The sequence below is a fragment of the Octopus bimaculoides genome, chromosome 4 (assembly GCF_046866305.1).
Source record: "Octopus bimaculoides isolate indiv1 chromosome 4, ASM4686630v1, whole genome shotgun sequence".
Taxonomy (NCBI): Eukaryota; Metazoa; Mollusca; class Cephalopoda; order Octopoda; family Octopodidae; genus Octopus; species Octopus bimaculoides.
Genome location: NC_142931.1, coordinates 15764062 through 15789433, shown reverse-complemented (window position 1 = coordinate 15789433; position 25372 = coordinate 15764062). Strand labels below are relative to the sequence as shown.

The 25372-nt window shown below is 36.0% G+C and overlaps 1 protein-coding gene across 41 annotated transcripts in view; it reads left to right on the top strand.

Annotated features, from left to right (window-relative positions):
* Window positions 1-25372, top strand: part of LOC106877139 (dual specificity protein kinase CLK2) — a 107237-nt gene that overhangs the window by 34181 nt on the left and 47684 nt on the right. For all 41 annotated transcript variants that reach the window (XR_016241383.1, XR_016241384.1, XM_089350365.1 and 38 more), the window contains one exon: window positions 14203-14333. Coding sequence is in view for 39 of the 41 variants with exons in the window: in XM_089350365.1 (XP_089206491.1) it covers window positions 14203-14333 (131 nt within the window). In the remaining 2 variants the exon portion in view is untranslated. The remainder of the gene's footprint in view (window positions 1-14202; window positions 14334-25372) is intronic.

The window sequence follows — 25372 nt, the reverse complement described above, 5'->3', positions numbered from 1 at the left end:
TATAAAATAGAAAATAAGGTTCTAAAAATCAATGTTAATATCAGCTTAGGTATTTAACAAAGAGATCAATGTCAATATCTCAATTGAACATTATGCAGCTATTATGTGCAGGTTTGGTGGTGTGGTGAGAAGTTTGCTTCCCAACCACATGGTTTCAGGTTCAGTCCAATTGTGTGGCATCTTGGGCAAGTGTCTTCTACTGTAGCCCCAGGCTGACTCAAGCCTTGTGAGTGGATTTGATAGACAAAAACCTGCCTTGACATTGTGATAATTGTAAATGAGTGTCACTGTTACTCAAGCAGTGTCCTTTGTTTCCAACCTTCTGTGTGATACATCTGGCCATGGGGGAAATATTACTTTACTTGGAAACAGATGAGGATTGGCAACAGGAAGGGCATCCGGCTGTAGAAAATCCGCCTTAACAGAGTCTGTCCAACCTATGCAAGCAGAGTAAAGTAGACATGAAAGTGATGATAATAATGATGATAGAAATTAACCCATTTGATTCCAACACACCTAGAGCTCTTTTTTTAATTTTTTTTTTTTTAACAAAAGTTATTTACTAAATTTAGTGTTTTCAAAATTAATTGAAATAAAAGCAGTGAATTTCAATAGAAATTGAGGAACAAAACTGTTAAGCACTCAATTTTTGAAAATATGAGGCCAACTTAATGCTCTTACCAATTCTGCTTACAAGAATAACTGTACTATTAGAATGCTATGAATCCAGTGGAATATTTTTTATATTGTGAAAATAATGCTGCTAGTTACTGGTTTCCAACAGACCAATCACAATGATGGGATCTATTTTAAAACGGGGGCGCCAGTATTTTCTTAACGAAACACTTTGAAACTTGGGACACTGGTAGAATGTGTCATATAAAACATCTTTTACTCTTAGTCTTCTTAACAAAAAAAAAAGGAATTCGCAAGTTATTCCATGTTAAAGTTGTCGTATTTCTGTAATTTCAACCAATCACTGACGTCTATTCAGCTGAATAGAGTTACTGCTGGGCGGTCATAAAAATGTTATTCCCTGTGACATATTTCATCTGGTTTAATCGTAATTTATATGCATATATTGTTTATATAATAAATTACGCTGTGCGTATCTATGTGTGTAACAATTTTAGAGTTTGGATTCTCAAGTTAGGGTTACGGTTACGGTTAACAGTCTAGTTAGGGTTAGTGTTAGGGTTAGGGGATTAATACGATATACACCGTTAGAGCGCTAACTGTTTTCAACTGAATAGACGTCAGTGATTAGTAGAAATTATCGAAATAAGACAATTTTTTACATGAAATAAATATGAATACAAAAATATTTTTCTGTTCTATAACACAAAATAGATAAGTATACGAAGTTTGAAAGTCTTTCCGTACCAAAAACACTACATAAAACATAAATGAAAACTGGCGCCCCCGTTTTAAAATAGATCCCAATGATGTAACAAGAAAATGTTAAACTGGACACAGAACAAATATTGTAAGAGACTTCGTACAAACAACACTTAGTCATTGGTTTCCTGCAGCTGTAGAAACTCTGCCAGGTCAGATTGGAGCCAGGTGCAGCCATCTGGTTCACCAGTCCTCAAATCATCCAACCCTTGCTAACATGGAAAGCGGATGTTAAACGATGATGATGGTGATTTTATATTTTATGATCCAAATGGCCAACAATATACATTTTACTCTCTTTTACTCTTTTACTTGTTTCAGTCATTTGACTGTGGCCATGCTGGAGCATCGCCTTTATAGTCGAGCAAATCGACCCCAGGACTTATTCTTTTGTAAGCCTAGTACTTATTCTGTCGGTCTCTTTTGCCAAACCACTAAGTTACGGGGAGTAAGCACACCAGCATCAGTTGTTAAGCAATGCTGGCGGGGACAAACAGTCACACAAGCACACACATACACATATATATACATATACGACAGGCTTCTTCCAGTTTCCGTCTACTAAATCCACTCACAAGGCTTTGATCGGCCTGAGGCTATAGTAGAAGACACTTGCCCAAGGTGCCATGCAGTGGGACTGAACCTGGGGCCATGTGGTTGGTAAGCAAGCTACTTACCACACAGCCACTCCTGCGCCTATATATTAGTATTCCAAAAAAAGTCAGTATGAACATAAATGGATGGAGGGGATCATCATCATTATTATCACCATTTAACATCCATTTTCTATGCTGGCATGGGTTGGACGGTTTGACAGGAGCTGGCAGGCTGGAGAGCTGCACTAGGCTCTAGTGTCTGTTTTGGCAAGTTTTCTACAGCTAGATGCCCTTCCTAACACCAACCACTTTACAGAGTGTAGTGAGTGCCCTTTACGAGGAACCAGCATGGGTGCTTTTTCCATGGCACCTTCCAAAAACAAAAGATTAACAGATTCATATTTATTCATAATTTAGGAAATTTCTTAACACATTTAAGCATAATTCTGTTATCTATGAGTACAAATATAACAATGAAATTTACAATTTGAAAATTGTATATTTGTGTTCATTTAGATCAATTGCGTTTTTATTCCCATCATTTAGGTGATATGATATTACACCATTTGATAAATAAAAGCTATGAATTTATGAGTCCAAATACCAGTAGTGTATTTGATACAAATCCCTAGTTTGAGTTCTTTTAAGAATATATTGCCGTTGTATTAAGTTTTAAATTAATGAATTATGTAAGAGCTTAATAAAATAGCTTTTTTATATTTTGATATATCAAAATGTTAAAAGAAAAAAAAGGAAGATTTGGATTGAGATTTGAATTACATTTGAACATTCTCTTCCATTTACAGTTGGGTTGGTGTTTAAAGTGTTTAAGAAAGAATGTATGCAGATACAATTACTACATAATTTGCCTTCTGCAGCTTCACTAAATTCCAGGTTAAAGTTATTGCATATTCATCTGTCTCATAGACCTGATCACTTGTTGGGTGTATGAATGAAGTTATTTTGGCCAGGCTTTGGAATGAAATTAGTATTCCTAGATGCAGTTGGCATTCCTAAAAAAAAAAAAAAATCACTATAGGTGTAGGAGTGGCTGTGTAGTAAGTAGCTTGCTTCCAAACCACATGGTTCCGGGTTCAGTCCTACTGCATGGCATCTTTGGCAAGTGTCTTCTGGTATAGCCTCGGGCCAACCAAAGCCTTGTGAGTGGATTTGGTAGATGGAAACTGAAAGAAGCCTGTCATCTATATATTTATATATTTCTATATATATATGTATATATATGTATATGTTTGTGTCTGTGTTTGTCCCTCCAACATCCCTTGACAGCCGATGCTGGTGTCCCCTTAACTTAGTGGTCCGGCAAAAGAGACCAATAGAATAAGTACTAGGCTTACAAAGAATAAGTCCTGGGGTCGATTTGCCTGACTAAAGACAGTGCTCCAGCATGGCCGCAGTCAAATGACTGAAACAAATAAAAGGACACTGAACAAAACCGTGCTATATAGGATCCTTTTAACATAGCATACCTAGAGACACGACTATCTTTAACAGTGATGTGAGCTCAAACAAAGGTGATTTAATCTTAACCCTTTTGTTCCCATATTTTTTTTTGAAAAGTGTTACCTTTGTTGCAATAAAATTTGAAAATATGGATGAATTTAGTTAAAATAACTTCATCATTATTAAGCTGGTGATTGGAACATAAATTAACATGAAATTTTGATGGAAGTTGTAAATTTAGAGCACTTTAAAAGGAAGATTTTGCATTATAGAACCAAAGTTGATCTCTGGCAGTTGGGTATCAAAAGGGTTAAATTGCACATACAAAGGCTACTCATTACTTCAGATGAAAAGCAGCAATGTGAAATTGAAGTGAGGATCTAAAGTATTGTTCTTTCTCGTTTATTAATTAAAAAAAAAAATGCATCTAATGCAGTCTGCACTTCTTTAATCTTACGTCACAATGCAATTCACAGTACCAGGCTATCATACCCAGATCATTTCCTTGTTATTGTATTTGGGTTGACTGAAACTATAAAATCCTTTCAGATGGGTTAGGTCCAGCCTTTACACTTGAGTGTGGGTGGGGTGTAATGGTCAAGTCCATAAGCTTGATGAGTGTGCTTTTAGTTCACTTCTTTCAAGTGAAGATGTAGCCGACAGGGATCTGCACAGTTCTGAAACATACTAATAGCAATTTGCTGTGCTTGCTATTTCTGTTGTATTTTTGTTGAAAGTGAAGAGTGAACTTATAGGCTTTAGCTGAGCATTAAACTTTCCATTGAGAGAAGTTAATGTGCCAGGATTGCACTGTTTGGTGGACAATCCTTGATAGAATTACTCAACACCTATTTCTGGGAGTTTGTTGCATGGGTTATATAGCAGAAGAGAACAGTGGTTGTTGAGTTTCTCAACAGGATAACCCTCATGATATTCCCAGTACATTTCTCAGCATTCACACACACACACACACACACACACACACACACACACACCTCTACCTACCTACCTACCTACCTACCTACCTACCTACCTACCACTCAATGCTGCCTGTCTTGAAAATAGAATGTAAACATGGCAACTTAGAATTCCTGCTTCATAAAATTATCAACCATAAAGAACAAAGTCACGTGTGTATACACGTCTAACAAAAATAATGTTGTAACAACTTCTTTTATCGGTCAAATATAAAGAAAATTAATAATTCATGGGAAGAGAGAGACTCACAAGGAAGCGAGAAACACCTGCAGAACTTGTCTTTTCTTCTCCAACACCACTTTCCCACCTGAGCCAACCATTACTTTTCCCATATAATTGACTCCTGCTCCAATTCCTCTTATTTTTTTAAAATCCTCCTGCTGCAACTCCTTGTATATTGAACAGACTGCATGACACTTGTCTGGCTGCTTCATTGAACACTTGCAGGGACATTTGCCTGTGTTATGAACTCCACCCCTACTTTCATTGCTTACCATTTTTGTCCAAGTTCTGCAGATCACTGAAGCTGATGTCTCAAACCAATTCATGTTAACCTATGCAACAATTTACCAGACACATTACTAACATGAGCTGGAATGCATTCTAACTCATCAAGCTTTCACACCTTATGGACTTGACCATTACACCCCACCCACACATACTTGACATATTTATACATCCAGACCATCATGCACCCAAAGACAACCAAAAAAACATGACACAAAAAGTCACACTTGTTCTACCCACATATTTAACGCAAGATTAAAACAAACTTTCACACACACTATTATCTCATTCTCTGGACTCAACCATAATCACACTAATCAAAATACATAGACACATCCAAACTTATTCATACATGTAATAGACACACGCACGCACACACACACATGCACATATACTGGAGGCTCTATCAACACATTACAACACCTGTCATTTTCACTAAGGTCGATAAACACCAGTCAAACACATGCTTGGCTGTAAGCCAATTACCTTCACATTTGTGGCATAGATACTCATCATGATGAATATTGTACTCCCATTACCTCACAGTAACACCCAGAGCACACACTCCACACACTTTGAGGTTGAAATGATATGTTCATGACTTGTAGTCAGGAAGAAAATGTAAACATTCGCAGAAACACACATACATGTACATTTAAGACAATCTTCACAGAGCTTTCACTATCAAAACACTACAGTAGAGCTGTAGAAGACTATTGCTCAAGATGCAGTGTAGTGAGTCTGAACTTGAAGTCATGTAGTTGACAAGCAGGTTTCTTTACCATAATGCCATGACTGTGCGTGTGATTCTGTCTATCTCTATAATTACAGTCAGTAAGTGTTGGTTGATTTCTCCAGTCATGCTTTACATTGTATGGTGAGAAAGAGAATTAATATGAGGTGATGGATGAGTGTTCATACTTGGCTAAGTGACAGGCAATGAGTAAATGAATACATGCTGGGAAATGTAATAAATTTGAATTGTTGTATGTATGCCTTATTTCCTGATATTAACCATGGTTTCAAAAGTATATTTCCAGGATTACCACTCATATGATAGTAACTTTGGAAGTAGCGTGTGTATGTGTACATTACCTTTTTTAATTTTTTTACTTGTTTCAGTCATTAGACTGTGGTCATGCTGGGGCACCACCTTAAAGAATTTCTTAGTTGAATGAATTGACCTCAATACTTATTTTAAGCCTGGTACTTATTCTATCAGTCTCTTTGCCAAGCTGCTATGTGATGGGGATGTAAACAAACCAACTCCAGTTGTCAAGTGATGGTGGGGGGACAAATGTAGGCACACACACATGCGCACACAAGACATCTTTCAGTTTCTGTCTACCAAATTCATTTACTAGGCTTGGGTTGACCTGACACTATAGAAAACACTTGCCCAAGATGTCACACAGTGGGGCTGAACCTGGAGCCATGTAGATAGAAAGCAATCTTCTTACCACACAACCACATCTATGCTTATGTGTGTGTATGTATTGTCAACATTTTTATATATATATATATATATATATATGCATGGGTTAGATAAGATTATATTGAGGCAGAGTTTTCTACAGCTAGACGTTCTTCCTGATGCCAACCCTTGCCTGTTTCGAGATGATCTGTTAATCTCTCGGTCTGTTGAACAACAAACATCCCAGATATGCTTTCTGCAAGAAATGAATGTACATGCATATGATGGGCTTCTTTCGGTTTCCATCTATCAATCCAGCCATAAGGCCTTGATTGGCCCAGGGCTTATAATAGAAGACACTTGCCTAAGATGCCCCACAATATAACTGAATCTGAAACCTCAAGGCTGGGAAGTAAACTTTATCCTCACAATCCTCCACAATCTGTTCCTGGTAGGCAATAGATCCCCAGTCACTCTATTACAGACAGGGAAGTATGCTTATACGCAAGCACATGCCATTATTTAATAATGCTAAGAAACAGTTGCAAATAAGGACTCAGACTGGTAACAATACATACATGCATGCATGTACACACATGCTCATCATAACTATATGCTAACACATACAGCTTCATAGAGACTGAGCTCACAATAGGCAGAGCAAGGCTTCATACATAGACATGATGTACAAGCATAATTAAAATGCAAATACTTTACCTGTTAGTCTTATGTGAATGTAACCTGCATTCTGTTGTAATGATATATGTATACATATGTGTATATGTGTATTTATGCGTGTGTGTGTGTGTGTATATATATATATATGTATATATATCATTGTTTAATGTCTTCCATGCCAGTGTGTGTGTGTGTATGCATATAGACACACAAAAATAAAGCCTCCCCTCACTTTGGTCATGAATGACCATGGGATTGCACCTAGAAAGTTCTCCTCCATGAAGGCACATGACTCAGTGGTTAGAGCATCTGGCTTACAATCTTGTGGTTGTGAGTTTGATTCCCAGACCGGGCTGTGTGTTGTGTTCTTGAGCAAGACACTTTATTTCACATTGCTGCAATCCATTCAGCTGTACAAATGAGTTACAGCGTCACTGGTTCTGAGCTATATCAGCCTTGGACAACATTGGGGGGCATGAAGAGGGGAGACTGGTATGCATGGGTGACTGCTGGTCTTTCACAAACAACCTTGCCTGGACTTGTACTTCAGAGGGGAACTTCCTTGGTGCAATCCCATGGTCATTTGTGACCAAAAGGTGTCTTTACCCTTATCCTATACATATATAATCATCGTCGTCGTTTAACATCTGCCTTTCATGCTGGCATGGGTGGAGGGTTTGACAGAAGCTTGCACCAGACTTGTTTAGCTGTTTTGGCAGGGTTTTTACAGCTGAGTGCTAACACCAGCCACTCAGCAGAGTTGACTGAGTGCTTTTTATGTGGCACAAGCACATATATAAATACATATATAAGCATATGAGAAATTCTTGGCTGCGAAATTATAATTGCAATTATATAAATTAAGTATAATTTGTAGAAAAAAGGTGTCTTCCCGTGGCACATTTTCACAGTTAGCTGATCATCACAGGATGTATCCTTTGACTTTTCTCTTAAATGTTAGCATTAAAGATTTACTTACATAAGGTTAACTTATGAACCTGTCTGACTATGCTTTTAGATGGCCCATCATTAATTAGGCAATATATATTTATGCTCAACACTGTGTGTATTGTATTCATCTAATGTTCACTTTTCATTGCTTGCATGGATAAGAGGGAATTTGTCAAGGCAGATATCGTTTACTTGTTTCAGTCATCAGAGGAACCACCTTAAACTTTTAGCCAAATGAATTGAGCCTGGTACTTATTCTATTGGTCTTGCACTGCTAAGTTATGGGTATATAAACGCCAATGCCTGTGTGTGTGTGTGTGTGTGTATATATATATATAATACAAACACGTTGGGCTTCTTTAAGTTTCTGTCCACGAAATCTGCTCACAAGGCTTTGATAGGCCTGAGGCTATAGTAGAAGACTAGATGGTATGTAGTGGGATTGAACCTGGAACTATGTGGTTGGGAAGCAAACTTTTACTTCACGGCTATACCATATATGTATATACCAGCCCTCAGTCAAACCATTTAACTCATGCCAGCATGGAAAGCGGACGTTAAACGACAACAACAATGACGACGACAATGATGATGATATATATTTGTGTGTCTTTATGTGTATATATTTATCCATGGTTGTAGGAAGGGCATCCAGTCATAAATTCCTTGCCAAAACAGACACAGTAGCCTAGGGTAATTTTTCTACTTAGCTGGCTCCTGTCAATCATCCTACCCATGCATGCATGGAAGATGGACGTTAAACAATGATGATGATATTATGTAGATATGGTTAAAATCTAAGCTGTGTCTTCTTGGAGCACATTGGCTTTATCATTGTGTGAGGTATGCATAAGAGTTGACAATACTGGAAAATATTTTCTGCAGAGTAATAGCAAAACAAGAGATTAGAAAATTTGTTGGTATTATTTATTCATTACATGTGAATAATATCAAATAATATTATTTGATTCTTTGACTGAAGAATTTCTAATAGGAGATTACATATACATTTTTGTAACTCCTTTTAGCAAATGAAACATGTGTAATGATGAATAAATAATACCAAAAATTTTCCAGTCTCCTGTTTGGGATATATATATATATATATATACAAGATATATGCAGGTGCTGGTGCCACATAGAATGCAGCCATGCTGGCATGTTGATACCACGTAAAGGGCATCCTACTGTAGAAATCTTGCCAAAACAACAATTGGAACCTGGCCAGGTCCACGTCAAACCGTCCATGGAAAATGGACATTAAACAATCATGGTTATGATAAACACACACTTATGTGTATGTATGAAGTGTGTGTATATGTGTGTATGTACCACGAGGCATATGTGTATATAATTGTATAGCATGTATGAGTACATGTGAACTTATCTGTTCTCTGTACAAGTGTAGATGAAACCATTTTAACAAGAGCCAAAAATGTAACTTGATACTCTTCAGCCTTGTCTCTGAGTTGTCACAATCTGCAAAGAACCATCTGATTTCTATCTAGTTATATCAACAAATGCAATTGACTGGTCTTTTTGTCTTGTTGAAATATATATGTAGGCGTCTTTATATACAGGGTGATTGAAAAGTAACTCCTTATTTTAAAACAACTTATAAATTATTTATTAATTGTTATTTTTACAACTAAAGCCTTGGGGTGAATTTGGTAGACAGAAACTGAAAGAAGCACGCGTATATATATATCTGTATGTGATAGTTGTAAATGACTCGCTATCACACAAGCAGTGGTCTTTATTTACAATATTCTGTGAAAGCTTGTCTGGTCATGAAAAATATTACTTTAGTTGGAAGTGGGTGAGAGTTGGCAAAAGAATGGCATCTGGCTGTAGAAAATCCGCTTCAACAAATTCTGTTCAACCCATCTGAGCATGGAAATGTGGTCAGTAAAACGATGGTTATGATATCTATATGTATCTATGTGTGCGTGTGCGCACGTATATACGCATTTTTATATATTTTTTTTTGTGTCTCCTTGTTTTGTAAATAACTGCTACCAACATACGAACATTTTCAATCCTTTACGCAAACATGTCTGATCATGGAAAAATATTACTTTGCTTGGAATCAAGTGAAGTTGGTGACAAGAAGGAGAATCCAGGTGCAGAAAATCTGACTCTAAGAGATTTTTCTGACCTACGCTTGGATGTGTATGTGTACAGGTTTATGTTGAATCAAAGAGCCTTACAGTTAATTTAAAAACCAAGGTTTTAGTTAGCAGGGCAGACAGGCAAGATGTTAATCTCTTCAGGCAAGTGACTCTGTTCAATATGTGGAAGAGCTGTTGGTAGAAATACCATATGTTGTACTTACAGCAAATTCTGTAAAAAAAAAAAATAGTGCAGTAGATTAAGTAGGCTTTGTTTGTGGCAGATGCATAGCTGCAGTAAATACTAAGAGCATATAGGATATAAATTTTCTGCAATGCCCAGGATGATCCTCAGAGGTAGTACATAGTTTGTTACTTTGGTGACCTAATTAGGTGTCGGGATACTGTAAGCAAAGAACTATTACTTCCTGTTCATAACAAAAGGTCTCTCTCTGTGAAAAGCAGGTTGCTCAGCCCTGTGTATGAACAGCAATACTATACGGTTGTAAAATTTGGGCTGTGAATGCAGAGGACATAGAAAGACTAGAAAGAAATGCTTGGCTGAATGTGCAATGTAAGTGTTCATGTACGACAAAGTACAAATGTTTCGAGAGAAAAATTGAGCATAAGATGCATCAGATGTGGTGTGTGGGAGAGAACATTGCGCTGGTATAGTAATATGATAAAGATGGATGAGGACAGCTGTATAAAGAAGTGCTGATTACAGAACATTGAAGGAGCCTGTGGAAGACATGAAGACACCTCAAGATATTAGTCCTCTTGGAAGAGATAACGGGACTGAGATTAATGACATAATGTGCTGTGTTTAAGAAGACATGTCCACCTTGGCAACATTGTGGTCAAGCCTCCCTCATAACTTGTCTTCTAACACCCATCCTAACAATCTCCTGTAGTACTACTCTGGTACTGTAAACAATACGACCTATCCCCACTACACTTTGTATTGTATCCCCACTACTGTCCCTCGCTACCTCCCTGATCCACTCATCCTTTCCTTCACTCCTTCTCTCCGAACTGATTTTCACTGTAGTACACTTACCAACCCACCTTTGCTGTTCCTCTATCCTACTTCTCTTTCTCTCTCTCTCATTAACATTGTACTTTTACCTCACATCTCTTCTCAGATAGGGAAGCCATGTATTCACCTTTTCAGCAAAACATTAGCTCCTGCCCCTCACTTTGATATCCTTCTATACTCTACTCAGTTGAAGGATCTTGTTCTTTGGGTACATGGTAACCCCACTGATGCTGGTACCTTGGAAAAAGCATTCAGTACACTCTGAAGTAGTTGGTGTTAGGAGAAGGCATCCAGCTGTAGAAACTGCCAAAGCTGACATGGAGCACAATACAGCCGTGTGTCAAACTGTCCAGCCCATGCTAACATGTTAAATGATGATATATACAATACAAAAAATATATATATATTTACATATATATGCATCTACACACTGGTATACATACATACACATATATATGACTAGACAAACGTGTATACATATGTTTGTGTGTGTGTGTGTGTTGGATAGTTGTTTGCATCCATGGAGGTTTCCTCTTTCTGTTTGCATGCATACTCAGCTGGAAACGACCCAGTATGATTCAATGATTGGATGATATGACTTCAAAAGAGTTAAATACTTTACACATGTCTGCTATTGATCAATTTTTTATTGATAATGATGTAATCGAGATGAGCCAGCACTGTTTGTTGTACATATACGAGTCCATAACTTTCCATTCAACTTCTGAAACTGAGTGTCAAGACAACAACCAGCTATTTTTAATCAGAAAATGCTCGAAATATGTGCCATTTCCATAGGTTCCTTCATGAAAGGAATGCTTGTGACATTTGCTGATTACTTATTGTGCTTTCATATCGTCACTAATGATTTGGACATTGTGCTTTGGTATTGCATGAACTATGAATGATAGTTCATAGAAGAGGTATACATCATGCTCATCAGATATACTTGTGGATTGTAGCATGAAATCAGTGGTTTGCATGTTTTCATTGAAGGTAGCAATAGAAGATCTGAAGGGAGCTCTTGATATTGATCTGTATTGAAAGTGAACCGAGTAGCATTCCTACACCTATCTTATTATTTGTTCTTTTAGGAGGATGCTTCAACCAATATTCATCCTTTTCTCAGGTCAATGATCAGTAGCTAATGCTATGAGTTCCAATGACTAACATTGTGTGTAGAGTGCAAATATTGAAGTTTGATACTGACATTGACTTCTTGTATTTCAAGAGTGTATGCTTTAGGTTTGTATCACTACAGAAAGTGCTCCTTGTTCACTTGAACAATGAGCAATGCAATTTAAGCATTTTAGTAGATTTAAAATCCTTATTTGTCTGTTGATAGCTGAAAGTATAAATCTACATACAACACTGCAGATGTGAGCAGTACTTCTCTAACTGAACCAGTTTATCTTGACTATTACCTATTTTTAGTTGCTCCACCCAACATTGTGTGATTATACACCATAGGCTTGAACGATTTCACCATTTCATGTGTGTTGTGTGTTGTTCTGAACAAATCATGAAATCTATTATGTTTGACAAAAGAAAAACTTCGTGGAAATATCACCCAACATATCTTCAATCATTGAAGAGCAGAGGACATGGTATGCTGTTCACTGCTATTGAAGGAAAGTTGTATTACTGAATGTGTTCCTTCTGGATCCCAAACCATGGGAATTCTCAGATCAGATGACCCAGAATGGTGTACATTGATCGATCTTATGGAATTTCGAGTTAGAAATAGAAGACCTCAAAAATGTCATGGAAGATAGGGATGCTTGGAGAGAAAGAGTGGTTTTGGTCTGGGCAACTTACATGAAATGTTAGATAGGTAGATGTGTGTGTGTTTATGTTTATGCATGTGTGTGTGTGTGTTTGTGTGTTTGTATATATGCTTATGTTTATTTTACATTTTACATATATGTTTATATATGCACATATATTTGTATATGATGTCAATACACATGTATCTGTACTTCTGTATAAAATTTAAACAGCATTGTTACTTTGTTTGCATTTAAATATTTTTCAATTAATAATGCAGTGCTTCTCATATATTGCCCTGTGGCAGTAATGGATATTGTTAGATAGTCTATGAGCATTTATAAATATATAGTGGTAGAAGATAAAAATATATTCTAGTGTCTCTTGATACACCTGTAATTATTATTTTTGTTACATACATGTATGATAAATTTGCATACTGTTTGTTGATTTTGTAAAATTACAAATTATTTTAATACTTTCCATGTAAGTGTATCATCAGTTTTTTTTTGTGTTTCTACTCTTTTGCTGCGTGAAGAGAAAAAAAGGTAGAGAACTTATGCATGGGACATAATTCTGATCTACTTGTAGTTGAATTACTTTTCTGTCAGACACTGACAGCTTTATAAGTATTCATGAAGCTAACATCATTAGATATTTTACTACACTTAATTAATGAAGAAATGAAGTTATATATATATAGGACAGGTTTTTCTTTATATTTTAGAATAATTGATTGAATCATTTTCACAATAAGATATGGTGGATTATGTAAAAATTAATTTAGGATCCTCCCAAACCTTCTGTATCTATTTACCAGACGAAAGATCAGATTTCAGAGGCTCGTTCTATTTTGCAAATTGGCAACTAAATGATTTTGATGCTGTGATGTATCTTACAGAAGCAAAGAAGTCTTTGATGGAATGTTGAGATAGACGTTTTCAATCAGTAAGGAAATTTATATGCAAAATGCCCATGTAACTGACACTTCTCTTCCTATTGCTTGGTTCACTTATCAATAGGGACCAATAAATGGGTGATTGTGAAGTGCATTCAATTTTGGAGTGTTCGTTGACTTTCAGTACTCTGTTGAAATAGTGTTGTGTGTGTGTGTAGTCTGGGAAAATATCTGACCTCAGCAATGCTAATCACATAATGATCAATTGTTTATGTTCATCTGATTTGGGGAAATCAAAGAATTGATTATCTAACACTTGCATATTCATTGATATTTAAAGTAACTGAAAACCATTGTGAAGTAGCATACTGCAGCATTTTTAACGCTGATTGTTTTTGTTCCAGATGCCAAAATCACGTCGAAGGCGCAGATCTCCTAGTCGAGATTCTCCTTATGATGATGACGCATATGGATATTGCAAATCAAAAAGAAGAAAAGCCACTAGAGATTATGATTATCAGAAGCATTCCAGAAGGTATGTTTGTACATAATTTGTAGCTGTTGTTTTGTAATTAATTGTATTATCAAAAAAAAAATTGCTACTTCGATATAATGTTGTTTTTACATGTTTTGTATGCTTATGCAATATTTAAAATTGGCTTTATCATTGCTAATTACCCTTCTATTATCTAACATCACTAAAAGTTCTGTAACAAAAATAAAGAATACATTTTGGACTATTCTTTGTCAGCAAATTATTTATATTCTCATTTTACATTCAAAATTTGCTTTATAAATTACGAATTGGCTTTCTATGTAACATAAGTGAAAGTTTCTCAATGTAAAATAAGGGACAAATACCGGAGTATTCTTTGTCTTATTTTCAATTGCAGTTTTAGAATCCACATAAGCGGGAATATTTTTGCTGCTCATGCAGCATTATCACATCTGAACTAGAATAGATATTGTTAATGCTTTTTGTTTGCATTGGTTTTAGTATCTGTTTTTCTGAATTAACAAAAGGAAGGGTGTCTTTATTGTGTATTGCTTACTTGCCATTACATTTGTGAGCTTCTTCATGGTCTGATTTAACTTCCTCAACGCAAATTTTTATTTGCTTTACACACCCATGCTATTGTCCCAGAGACTTATAGCCGGCTGAGTCATTATGATATCATCTTGCTTTGTTGCTGATAAAAAGAGTAATACTCAATAAACAAGTTAACCTAGATATGCCTAGTTATTGGGAGGTACAGCTGGCTGCAGTAGCAGTGAGTCACTCCATAACTAATGAGTCATTTGTGAGTTTTCAATTAGTGCACCTAGCAAGATTTACAATAGGTTGTATTCATGAAGTCAAACTTCAAAAAACACCATGTCCTAAATAGGTCCGAATAAGCAGTATTTTTCCCTACGTGAGCTATGGACTCAGAATTAAAGAGTTGGCAGCAATTATTGGGTTGCTGGAGTTAGTTGGTAGTTTTACCAACTCTGACTAACTGTAAAATGTAATATTTGTCAAAATTTTTAATTTCACAGATATGAAAGTAATCAAATCAAATCAGATTTAAGGGTTTCAATGAGGCAGAGGATCTGTTTGAAGCAAGTTTGTTTCTGCAAACTGATGTTAATAAATTTTAGACTTGGTTTTTTGATCTAACTCACTATTTTATAGATACATTTTAATTTTGATGGAGATGAAAAAAATTTTTTCTTTTGCTTGAAACTTTTTAAATAATATAGAAAGGCTGCTATATCCTAACCCCTGGAGACTAAAATGTAGCCTGGTGATCCACATTGGCCATATGTATGTTATATATATATTTATTTCATTTTTATGTCCATTTTCCCATGCTAGCAGATATGCTGGCATGGGTTGGACGGTTTGACTGAGGACTGGCAAGCCAGGAGGCTGCCTAAGCTCATCTGGCAAGGTTTCTACAGCTAGATGCCCTTCCTAACGCCAACTACTCCAAGAATGTAGTGGGTGCTTTTTACGTGCCACTGGCATGGGGGCCAGTCTGGCATTACTGGCATCGGCCATGCTCAAATGTTGCTTTTTACATGTCACTGGCATGGGAGCCAGTCAGGCAGCACTGATAATGACCACGCTTGAATGGTGCTTGTTATGTGCCACTGGCACAGGAGCCAGTCAGGTGGCATTGGCAACAACCATGCTCAAAAGATGCTTTTTACGTCCCACCGGCATGGGATCAGTCATGTGGCACTGGCATGTGACGGAATCTGTTTTCTGCACATCTTTGGTGTTTATTGTTGCTGTGCATTTGCCACACACACAATCTATCTTCCCAGTTAACCTTTTGATATTGCTGCACCTCTTTTGTGTCCATAGCTTATACTGGATACATCTTATGGAGATTCTACTTACACCTTTTCTACAGATCGAGCAAGGCCATCTACCTGAAGAGATTTGTGATTTGTCTGCCCTCTTACGTACTAAGACTGATTTTTGCTAGATTGACTCTTTAAGCCCCTTCAATTCTAGACCTTGCTTCCACACCTGAAACTTCTTCTCTCAGCTATTTGAGCAAGGTCATCAGCATGGAGCTCCCAGGGGCATCCTGTCTTGAATTCCTCTGTTATTGCATGGAGGACTATGATGAATTAGGACTGATTCTTCACGAGCCCCTACTTCTACCCAGAATTCTTCACTATACTTGTTGCCAACCCTCACCTTACTGACAGCATCCCCGTACATGGCTTGTACACTTCTCTCACCAACCACTCATCTATCCCTAGTTTCCACATTGACCACCAGATAAGGGATTGGGAGACCCTGTCGAGGGCTTTCTCCATGTCAACGAAAGCGAAGTACAGAGGTTTATCTTTGGTTAGGAATTTCTCCTGCAGCTGCCTTACCAGAAATATAGTGTCAGTGGTGCTTCTCCTTGGCACAAACCCAAACTGCATCTCATCTAAAGTAACTCTTTCCCTAATTAGTTGAGCTAAGACCCTCTCATGTCTTTCACATGATCCTCTCTGTGACTCTCATGTGACTGTCGCCATACACACGCACGCGCGCACACACACACACACATATAAGGCATGATGATTATTTTGCCAATCTCCATTTTCTTTTTCTGATATATATATGTTTACTTATTGCAAGTTACTTGGTGATGGTGTCATGTAAGAAGCAACCAGTACCCTCTGTAAACTTGTTGGCATTGGGATGGGCATCCAGCAGTAGAAATCATGCTGAAGCAGACATTGGAACCTGGTATGGCTCCCAGCCTTGTTACCACAACCTTGCAACCCACACCAGCATGGAAAGAGGATGTTAAATGATATATATATATATATTTATTTGCTCACACATATATATAGCAGATTTCTTTTCAGTTTCTGTCTACCAAATCCTCTCACAAAACTTTGCTTGGTCCATGACTATATTAGAAGACACTTGCCCAAGGTGCCATGCAATAGGGCTGAACCAGAAACCATGTGATTGAAAAGCAAACTTTTTATACTACACAGCCATGTCAGTGTCATGTATGTTATATCCGATTAGTCTTATTGCAGATAAAGTAATCTGTACCACTGGTATAATAAATGGATGAGTCAAACAAAAATTTTGTCTATCGACTGTCCAACCCATGCTAGCATGGAAAGCGGACGTTAAACGATGATGATGTAAGAATACTTTCTGTGTATTAGTTCACCATTACATGCATTAGACCTGAAGTACTGATTGGCTAAAATTCGGTTAAACATCTTGTTCCAGTTCATCAGATGATAAAGTCAAGTACACACTTGACTAGAAATAATAAGTCTATTTTTAAAGTAAAATATAACAATAAAACTAAGAATACAGTTTTGTTTGTAAGTACCCTACAACCACTTGCAAAATGCAGTTATATCTTCCCCCTTGTTTTAAATTTAATTACAAGTCTTCCTGTCTTACCTTGTTTTTTTGCTTCCTCTCATTGTCTCTGGAATCATTTGCCAAACATGTCACCCAATCCTTCCTCTTCAGATATCTAGAACTAATTCTTTGGAATATCCACCCTACTGTCCTCTCTTCTAGGCTAAAATTTGAAAGTAAATGAAGTAAACACTTCTCAGCTTTTTTTTTTGGGGTCAATTTGTTTCAATTGTGCTTATATTTTGCTTCATTTTCTGCCATATTTTTAAGATAATCATTTCCGAGGACTGCTAAATCCAAGGACACTGCACCCTAGAATTAAATGCAAACCTCAGTTCACTGGCTGTACATATTCAGTGTTCTCTTTATCTAACAATTACTTATCTCTATTATTTATTGTTTGATGATGCTTTTGATTGTGCTATCAATTACCATTAATTCTGTATATAATTAAGCTGTTTTTTGAATATGTCAATGGTTCTTACTTGACATTTCTATTTTCCAACAGTAGGAATCTTCACTATCTTTTAAAATCATCCGACAGTGTTGTAACCCTTCAAAATACCAAAAATGTTTAGCAGTGAACTTCGTCCCATCACACTGTGCCAAATCTTACCATCGCTTGTGAATCTTTTACAATCTTCATAATCACTGTCACAATTGCACTATAGAGATGCTGTTTTCTTTTTCTTTGGTGCCGTGAAATGTTTCTGCTTTGAATAGCAATAGATTCTTTAAAAGGTCTTTTGGAATTGTCTTCAATATAAAATTTTCTGTAACTGGCTTCCATTAGAGAGAGTGAGAGAGTGTGTGTGTGTGTACATACACTGGTTCTTGTGCTATGTATGTGATTTAAAGATTTGTTTAACGGCATTACCAACTTAGTATAAAATTATGTACCTCCATGTTCTTATAATTCTACTGAAAAATTCAAAAGCTTTTTTCCTTGAAAATTTGTCTGAACAACGTCTAGGGCAGTCGTTTTCAACCTTTTTAATATTTCAGCCAAATCTCAAACCTGGAATTTTTTTTAACCCTCCCCTCCCCCAAAGTTAAACACAGATTTAAGTAAAATTATCTTTCCCAGGGAACACCGTCGCCCTGGGGTCGCTGGTTTAGAGAGATTCCTATGAAATTAGTCATTAAAACCTCTTTCTGTTCTTTACTTCAGTGTTGTGTTCCAAATATATCGTTTCCCATGAATCCTAATTCTATTTTCTTAAAAGCATTTCTTCACATTTTTAAAATGCAGTTCATTTAGTTTTCAATGAAAAATTTTGATGTTTTATTATTAAAAAGATTTTTTTTTACTTCATTAAATTCTGTAAGCTACCTCTGTTATTTGCCAGTTAACGAAAAAAGTTAATTTAAGCTGTATTTCTATTTGTTAATATAAACATTCTGTTAATTTGAAAAGAACTGAAGATCACTCCTCACTTTGAATCATTGTTCTAATTTAGTTTTCGTGTATCAGGGGAAAGCACTTGAAGTGAGTTGTGTACCTTGAGACTCGCTATAATGTTATTAAAGCAATATATTTAAAATTGTAATTTTGAATTTTAACAGCAATTCATACAAAGGCTCCACATTTAATTTAGAAGATAAGAAGTGGAGATTGCTTCTCTTCGACATTTATTACTGTTATCACTGATCAAGCAAGCCTAATCAAACCGTTTTAGCTGTGACCTTCCATTCCATCATTTTGTACATCCAAGTCTATACTGATCTACGTGTCTTCACTTTAAAACGGCACGGTGTAATTCCACAGGAATTTGACTGGTCAACTTGAAATACTTATACATATGTACTCAAGTGCGTAGTGTTAAGGGCTAGCGCCTCCCCTAATTGTCGAAGGGAGTTAATTTATTCTAATTAAAACAAATTGGCATAACTACAGATATGTACCCCCTCCCCCATTTTGTTGCTTCATAACTTCTAGAAAAATGGATATTTTTTTAACGAAATTTTCAACAAATACCGCTGAGATGCTGTAGATTCAGAATATGTAGGGATTTGTTGGAATGAATTTTTGTGAAGGGTTGATATAAGGAGTTTTGGAAAATTCATACGACCAGACCCCCCCCCCCCCCCCCATAACTGTCAGGAAAATGCGTATCTTTTAATGAAACTTTATACAGTTACCTTTCAAACAGCTAACTGAGGTTAATAAGAAATTTGTGGGACAAATTTTTTCCGAGGGGTTGAGGAGGAGTTTCACCACAACCTTCGAAATGATGAGGTGTGGGCATCTTTCTATTAAAAAAACGTTTCGGATATATATGACACCCCCCCCCCCCTCGATTTTGGCCAATTTTTGCACTTAGAAGCCTTTTCGGTAAAAAGAAAGAAAAAAAGTAAATATTTTCAGTGATTTAAGGGAGAATTGGCTGTTGTTTCTAGCACATCCCAAGACCACCCTCTTCATTTCTTTCTCACTTTCGCATGTATATATTGAAAAATAACAGATTCTGAACATGCTATACACTTGGCAACTCATTAAATAATTAACTAGCCTGTTCTTCGTGTTGTTTTAAGGAGATATTTAGTATTTTCTTTATAAGTGAGGGCAGGAAACAGTCAAAACGTTTGCTAATGTTAACTTGTTGCTTTTAAGTTTCATGTTTTTTGTCGATAGTTAGTAGTGTGGTGATAATGTAGTGACTAAATCCATATTGTGAATAGAAAAAGGGAATGTGTAAGCCGAGTTTTTTTTATTTTTATTTTTAAAAAAAATTCCTTTGTTTAGAGTGTACTTAAAAAGTCTTGATGAAGATGCCTTGATTTAATTTTTTTTTAGGTTTTAGAACCATATTTTTCCCCAGTTTCCAAATTCTGGGAGTTTGGCAATTTTGGTATGAGATGATTTTACCAGTCAAGAATGTTATTATGTTATATACCTTGTATGTTGGTATGAGCAACACACATTTTAAATGTATGCTTCTCATTGATAATTAATATAATTATCATAATTTGCTCTGTTGCTATAAATGCTTAGATGCTTGAGGCTGAATATTATTTCGGTTAAGTGTAATAATGTTGGTTTGTGTTTGAAGTGGTTTTAAGTTTGAAAAGTTATTTTAGTTGTACAGTTAAGTTTGTATTTTATGTTGTCATAAATATTTTTTTGGTTGGAACTTGTAAACTAAATTACCTCTTGATGGAAGTTGTTTTCCATAACTTTTCTGAAACTTGTGAAAGTATTGTTGTTACTTAACCTCAGATCATCTCTGGAGCAGACCTATGGAACATTAGTAATCAATCAAAGAATTTAGTTTGATCTTTAGCCCCACTGTTCCACCTGTACCATACCTTTGCTTTGTGGGAGACCATACTGTGCATTTCACCAAGTAGTGGTTAGACACCCTTGTTGTATACCAATAGGTTTTGGTGGTTTGGGGCTAGGCTTTGTTTTCTTTCAAGCAAGCCTACGATAAAAGGTATTTCAGCCAAGGCTATCTTGTCCATGTAGTTAGGAGTCTATTCAATGTTTCTTTCTTATTTTAAAATGATAGGATGAGATTTGAAGGCAGTTTGATTATTTCTTGTAGGTCAAGTGATTGCATAGAGTCATCCTTGTTGGTTAAGAAACCAATAAAACCATCTGTACTTTGGGAGGCTTCTGGTCTGTAATGCATGGAAGCATCTTTCATGATTTGGTTGATGGTCTTGCAGGAACAATCTGTATAGTTGGATAATTTTCTCCAAGTGTTTTTTCACCTACTTAATCTCTCTCTTCTTCCCCCTCCCTCTGGCTAAGGTAGCCATATATCTTCTGTTTTTGTCATTCTGTTCATACTCTAACTTTTCATTACCTGGCACAAAGCCACCTCCTTCATACTACTCCCCACTAAGGAGGGGGTCTTGTCTCAAGTTACCTGGTGACCTCACTGCTGCTAGTGTCACGAAAAAAAAAAAAAGAAAACACCCAGTACATTTTGTAAAGTGGTTGTTGTTAGAAAGGGCATCCAACCGAAGAAACCACACCAAAGCAGACAGTAGAGCTTGGCATAATTTCCCAGTTCCTGTCAAAATGTCCTAGCTATGCCAGCATGGAAAGAGGACTAAATGATGATATACAAGCTGCCTATGGGTTTACTTTTAATTGGTGATTATCCAAGTCTAAAACTTAATTGTTAAATAAGTGGTTACTACTCTTAGAATATATATATGCAATGTTTCAGCATTGGCTCTAAACACTGCAATTTGATAAAATTTTCTATTCAAAAGTCTCCTCAAATAGCTTTCAGGTTATCTCCCTTGAATATGCTACTTCACTGTTTTGAAGTGAGATAGTCTTACCTCTTCTAATTCGACCGCAATTTAGCTGGTTTTTAATAATTTTTTAAAATTAAAATTTTAATTTGTTGGTAAAACAATACCTAAATTGTCATTACTTCAGCCACCATAATTTTTTTAATGTTAATTTGCTAGCGTAAATTGATCTTTCACTAAATATACAGGAACTGTTAGTAGTAGTGGTACTCGAAGTCCACAAGATGGCTTTGGTAGATAGCATATATATTATTTTAAATGGGTGAGTAATCAGCGCTAGAGATGGTTTTAGTGAAAGTATAAGTAGAGTAAAATAGTGAAAGAACTTCAGGGCACCACTACTTTAGTTAGTGACAAAGAGTGTTTCCCTTAGTACAAAATGTAGACCTTATAACATCAGTGAAGAGTGTGATACTGCACAGTGGTGAGACATTGGTACTGAATATTGAAAACCTACTGTGAACTAAATACAAGCCATTGGATCTGATGTGTTAATTTGTAGGAAATCCAGAGTGCAAGTTTAAAGAGCTGCTTATCATGAAATTACCAGCTTTTGAGCATAAGCAGTTGCATGAATATAGACCTGACTCAGTTGGAAAATATCTGAGTAAAAACAAAAATGGTGTATGCTGAGTATGGAAAGTACCTGTAGTAGTGAAAGACTTAAGGAAAAGCCATGTACTTCAAATAAAAGATGACATAGAACCAAGAAGAATTGATGCATAGTGTTTAACCTATGTCGACAAAGTAAAATGATTAAAATTATGAAAATGTAGTCTAGAGTCACTGTGATTTTGATGCCTTGCCTTTGGGAAAAGATGGTCAATCCAACATCTGCTTGTGGACTAGGAATAACTTTTGGATTGGTGCATCATTAATCCTTGGAAAATCCATGGAGATGGTCGTGTCTTATGTAGATATCGCTGTGTGAGATTGTAAAAGTTTTGAAGTGGATTGATTTGTAAGTCAATAGCAGCCAAAAACCTAGATCTTTACAAGCAAGAAATCTGCTTACACTTGGTGCTATTGACAGATTGAGGAATTTCTTCCTATCAGCCTGACAATCCAAAAATAAAAATGGTGAGGCACATTTCATTATCTAATGCTGCCTTCATGTGACTAACACTCAGTTTATAGTTCCTAAAGAAATTCAGTTTCATAGGAAAATCCAAGTATTTCACTCATTCTTTTCTACACTTTGATTGCTAGTTCTGTTTTCTGGACCTGATATTTAGTTCCTAAGACCTTTTATCTCTAGTTTGGATGTATTTCACAAATGGTGACTGATCTCCTATGCATTTACTTTGTCAAAGTATTATCCATATGCACATTTCTCAATGAAACTACTGGTTTTGGTCATACAATGTCCATTCCAATCCATGCCAATATGGAAAGTGGATGTAAAAATGATGTTGATGTTAATGCCTATAAATCAGCTTTGTCTAAAAACTGCCATTTATTTTCTTTTTGCTGAGCTATCTTGCTGGTACGTAGATCAATTTGGTAGACATCGTCATTTTAGGAATATATAGGACCATATTAAGCGCTGTCTTTTCCTTTCTTAGATGGCAAAGTGTAATTAGACGGGTATTTAGCTGTTATTTCTAACAAATTGGGTTCTCTTATCGGTTCATCACCACTAGTTGTTTGCTGTGTAAGTTTATCTAGAAAAACCAGCTAAGCATGAAGATAAACACTAATAGATGCACAAAAATATTGAGGAAAGCCATTTCTGTTTTGCTGTTAAACTTTAGTAGACTCTGCCACCCATTACTGTCTTTGTTGTCATCATTACCTAAGCCTTTGCGATATCAAAAGTTGTTGTTTCATAGTTCTTATGGGGGCTAGATTGATGGACATTAAACTTTGCACTGAGCTCAATGCTAATTAGATTCTACTTTTAATTTCTTTGTGTTTTGGAGACAGTGAGTGAGGTGGGTCATAATAAACGATATAAAATACTCTTTCTTCCTTGTGAAATATCATTCTTTCATATATTGTACCATAAATACAATCTCTGATACCATGTCTTAGTATAAGCATTATATCTTTGCAACCTCCTTAATAGCTCTTCTATTGTTTCTATCATTTTAAATAACATGGGAAACTTGATAATATTTACCAAATATTTCTTTGCATTTTAAAATTGCTTAGCAGTCTTTTAAATAAATTGCTGCCGAAATAATTAATGTCCCCAAAATTTGGAGCAGATATTACATTGTTTCTGTAAATTACTAATTGCTAATAAAGACAATTGCTGTTTTATCCAATGAGGTTTAATCTCAGACTAATTATATTAATATAGAGCAGTTAAAGAAATGTCATTTTATTTTCGTCTGTCAAAGAACTATGAAGAAGAAAAGAAAAAAAAAACAAAACAAACACAGCTCTGATGCAAATGTATTTTTTCTTGTATTTTTAAAACCATGAAATGTATAAATTGAAACAGAGAGACAAAGTAACTACTTACCTTTTATTTTCTAGTCTGTAATTTTATACGTTTTCAGGGTGATGACATGCTAGAAGGGTGATTTTTATATAACCTTATAAGATTTTCTCATTGGCACAAGACCGCAAATTTGCGGTATGGGATTATATTATAGAACAATCCAATTACAGTACATGACAGTATTTTATTGACACTAGGGATAAAAGGCAATCAAGCCTAGTGGCATTTTAATTCATGTATGGATAAAATTGAATCTGACCTGAACTTTTTTGTTCCTTTAGAGTTCTGAATATTATATTGAAATAAAGCCTTGTAGCAGGTAAAGAGTTAATAGAATTAAATACTGGATGGTATGTTTGTTATATATATTTATACATAGATGTGTATAAAATACATGTATGTGTGTATGTACAAACGAATATGCATCCACAAGAAAATGGGAACAGGAAGAAGTCAATGGGTTGGGATGTGGGGGAAAAAAAAAGTACAGCTAAGGAAAGAGGAGAATTATCAGGTGTTAATAAAGTGAAGGGATAGGATCATAGAAGCAGGCAGGTGGCAGCACATGCATGTGTGCATGCAACCAACAGGCTCCAAAAGGAGAAAGTGAATGAATAGAGGATTGTAATTGTGTTTGTTGTATGTAATGTTGTGTATAATGAATAGAGCATTGTAAAAGTTATGTTAATTCTTTGAGTAGTAGTAGTACTAAGGGTGAATATGAAATACTTTGCTTTCTGTTTACAAATGTGAGGTCCGTGGTGTAAGATAGTACAACAAACAAAGTGGTAGCCTGATGAATTGAAATGTATGCCTATAGATTTGGAAATGTTCTAGGTATTGTGTCCCCAGGAGTGCTCACACAGACATCACCCTATTTCATTTCTATAGTGTAATTACAGAGTTTATGGCCAACATGGACAGAGTGGATGCAATTAAAGTGATTATGGAGCTATAATTGAGAGTT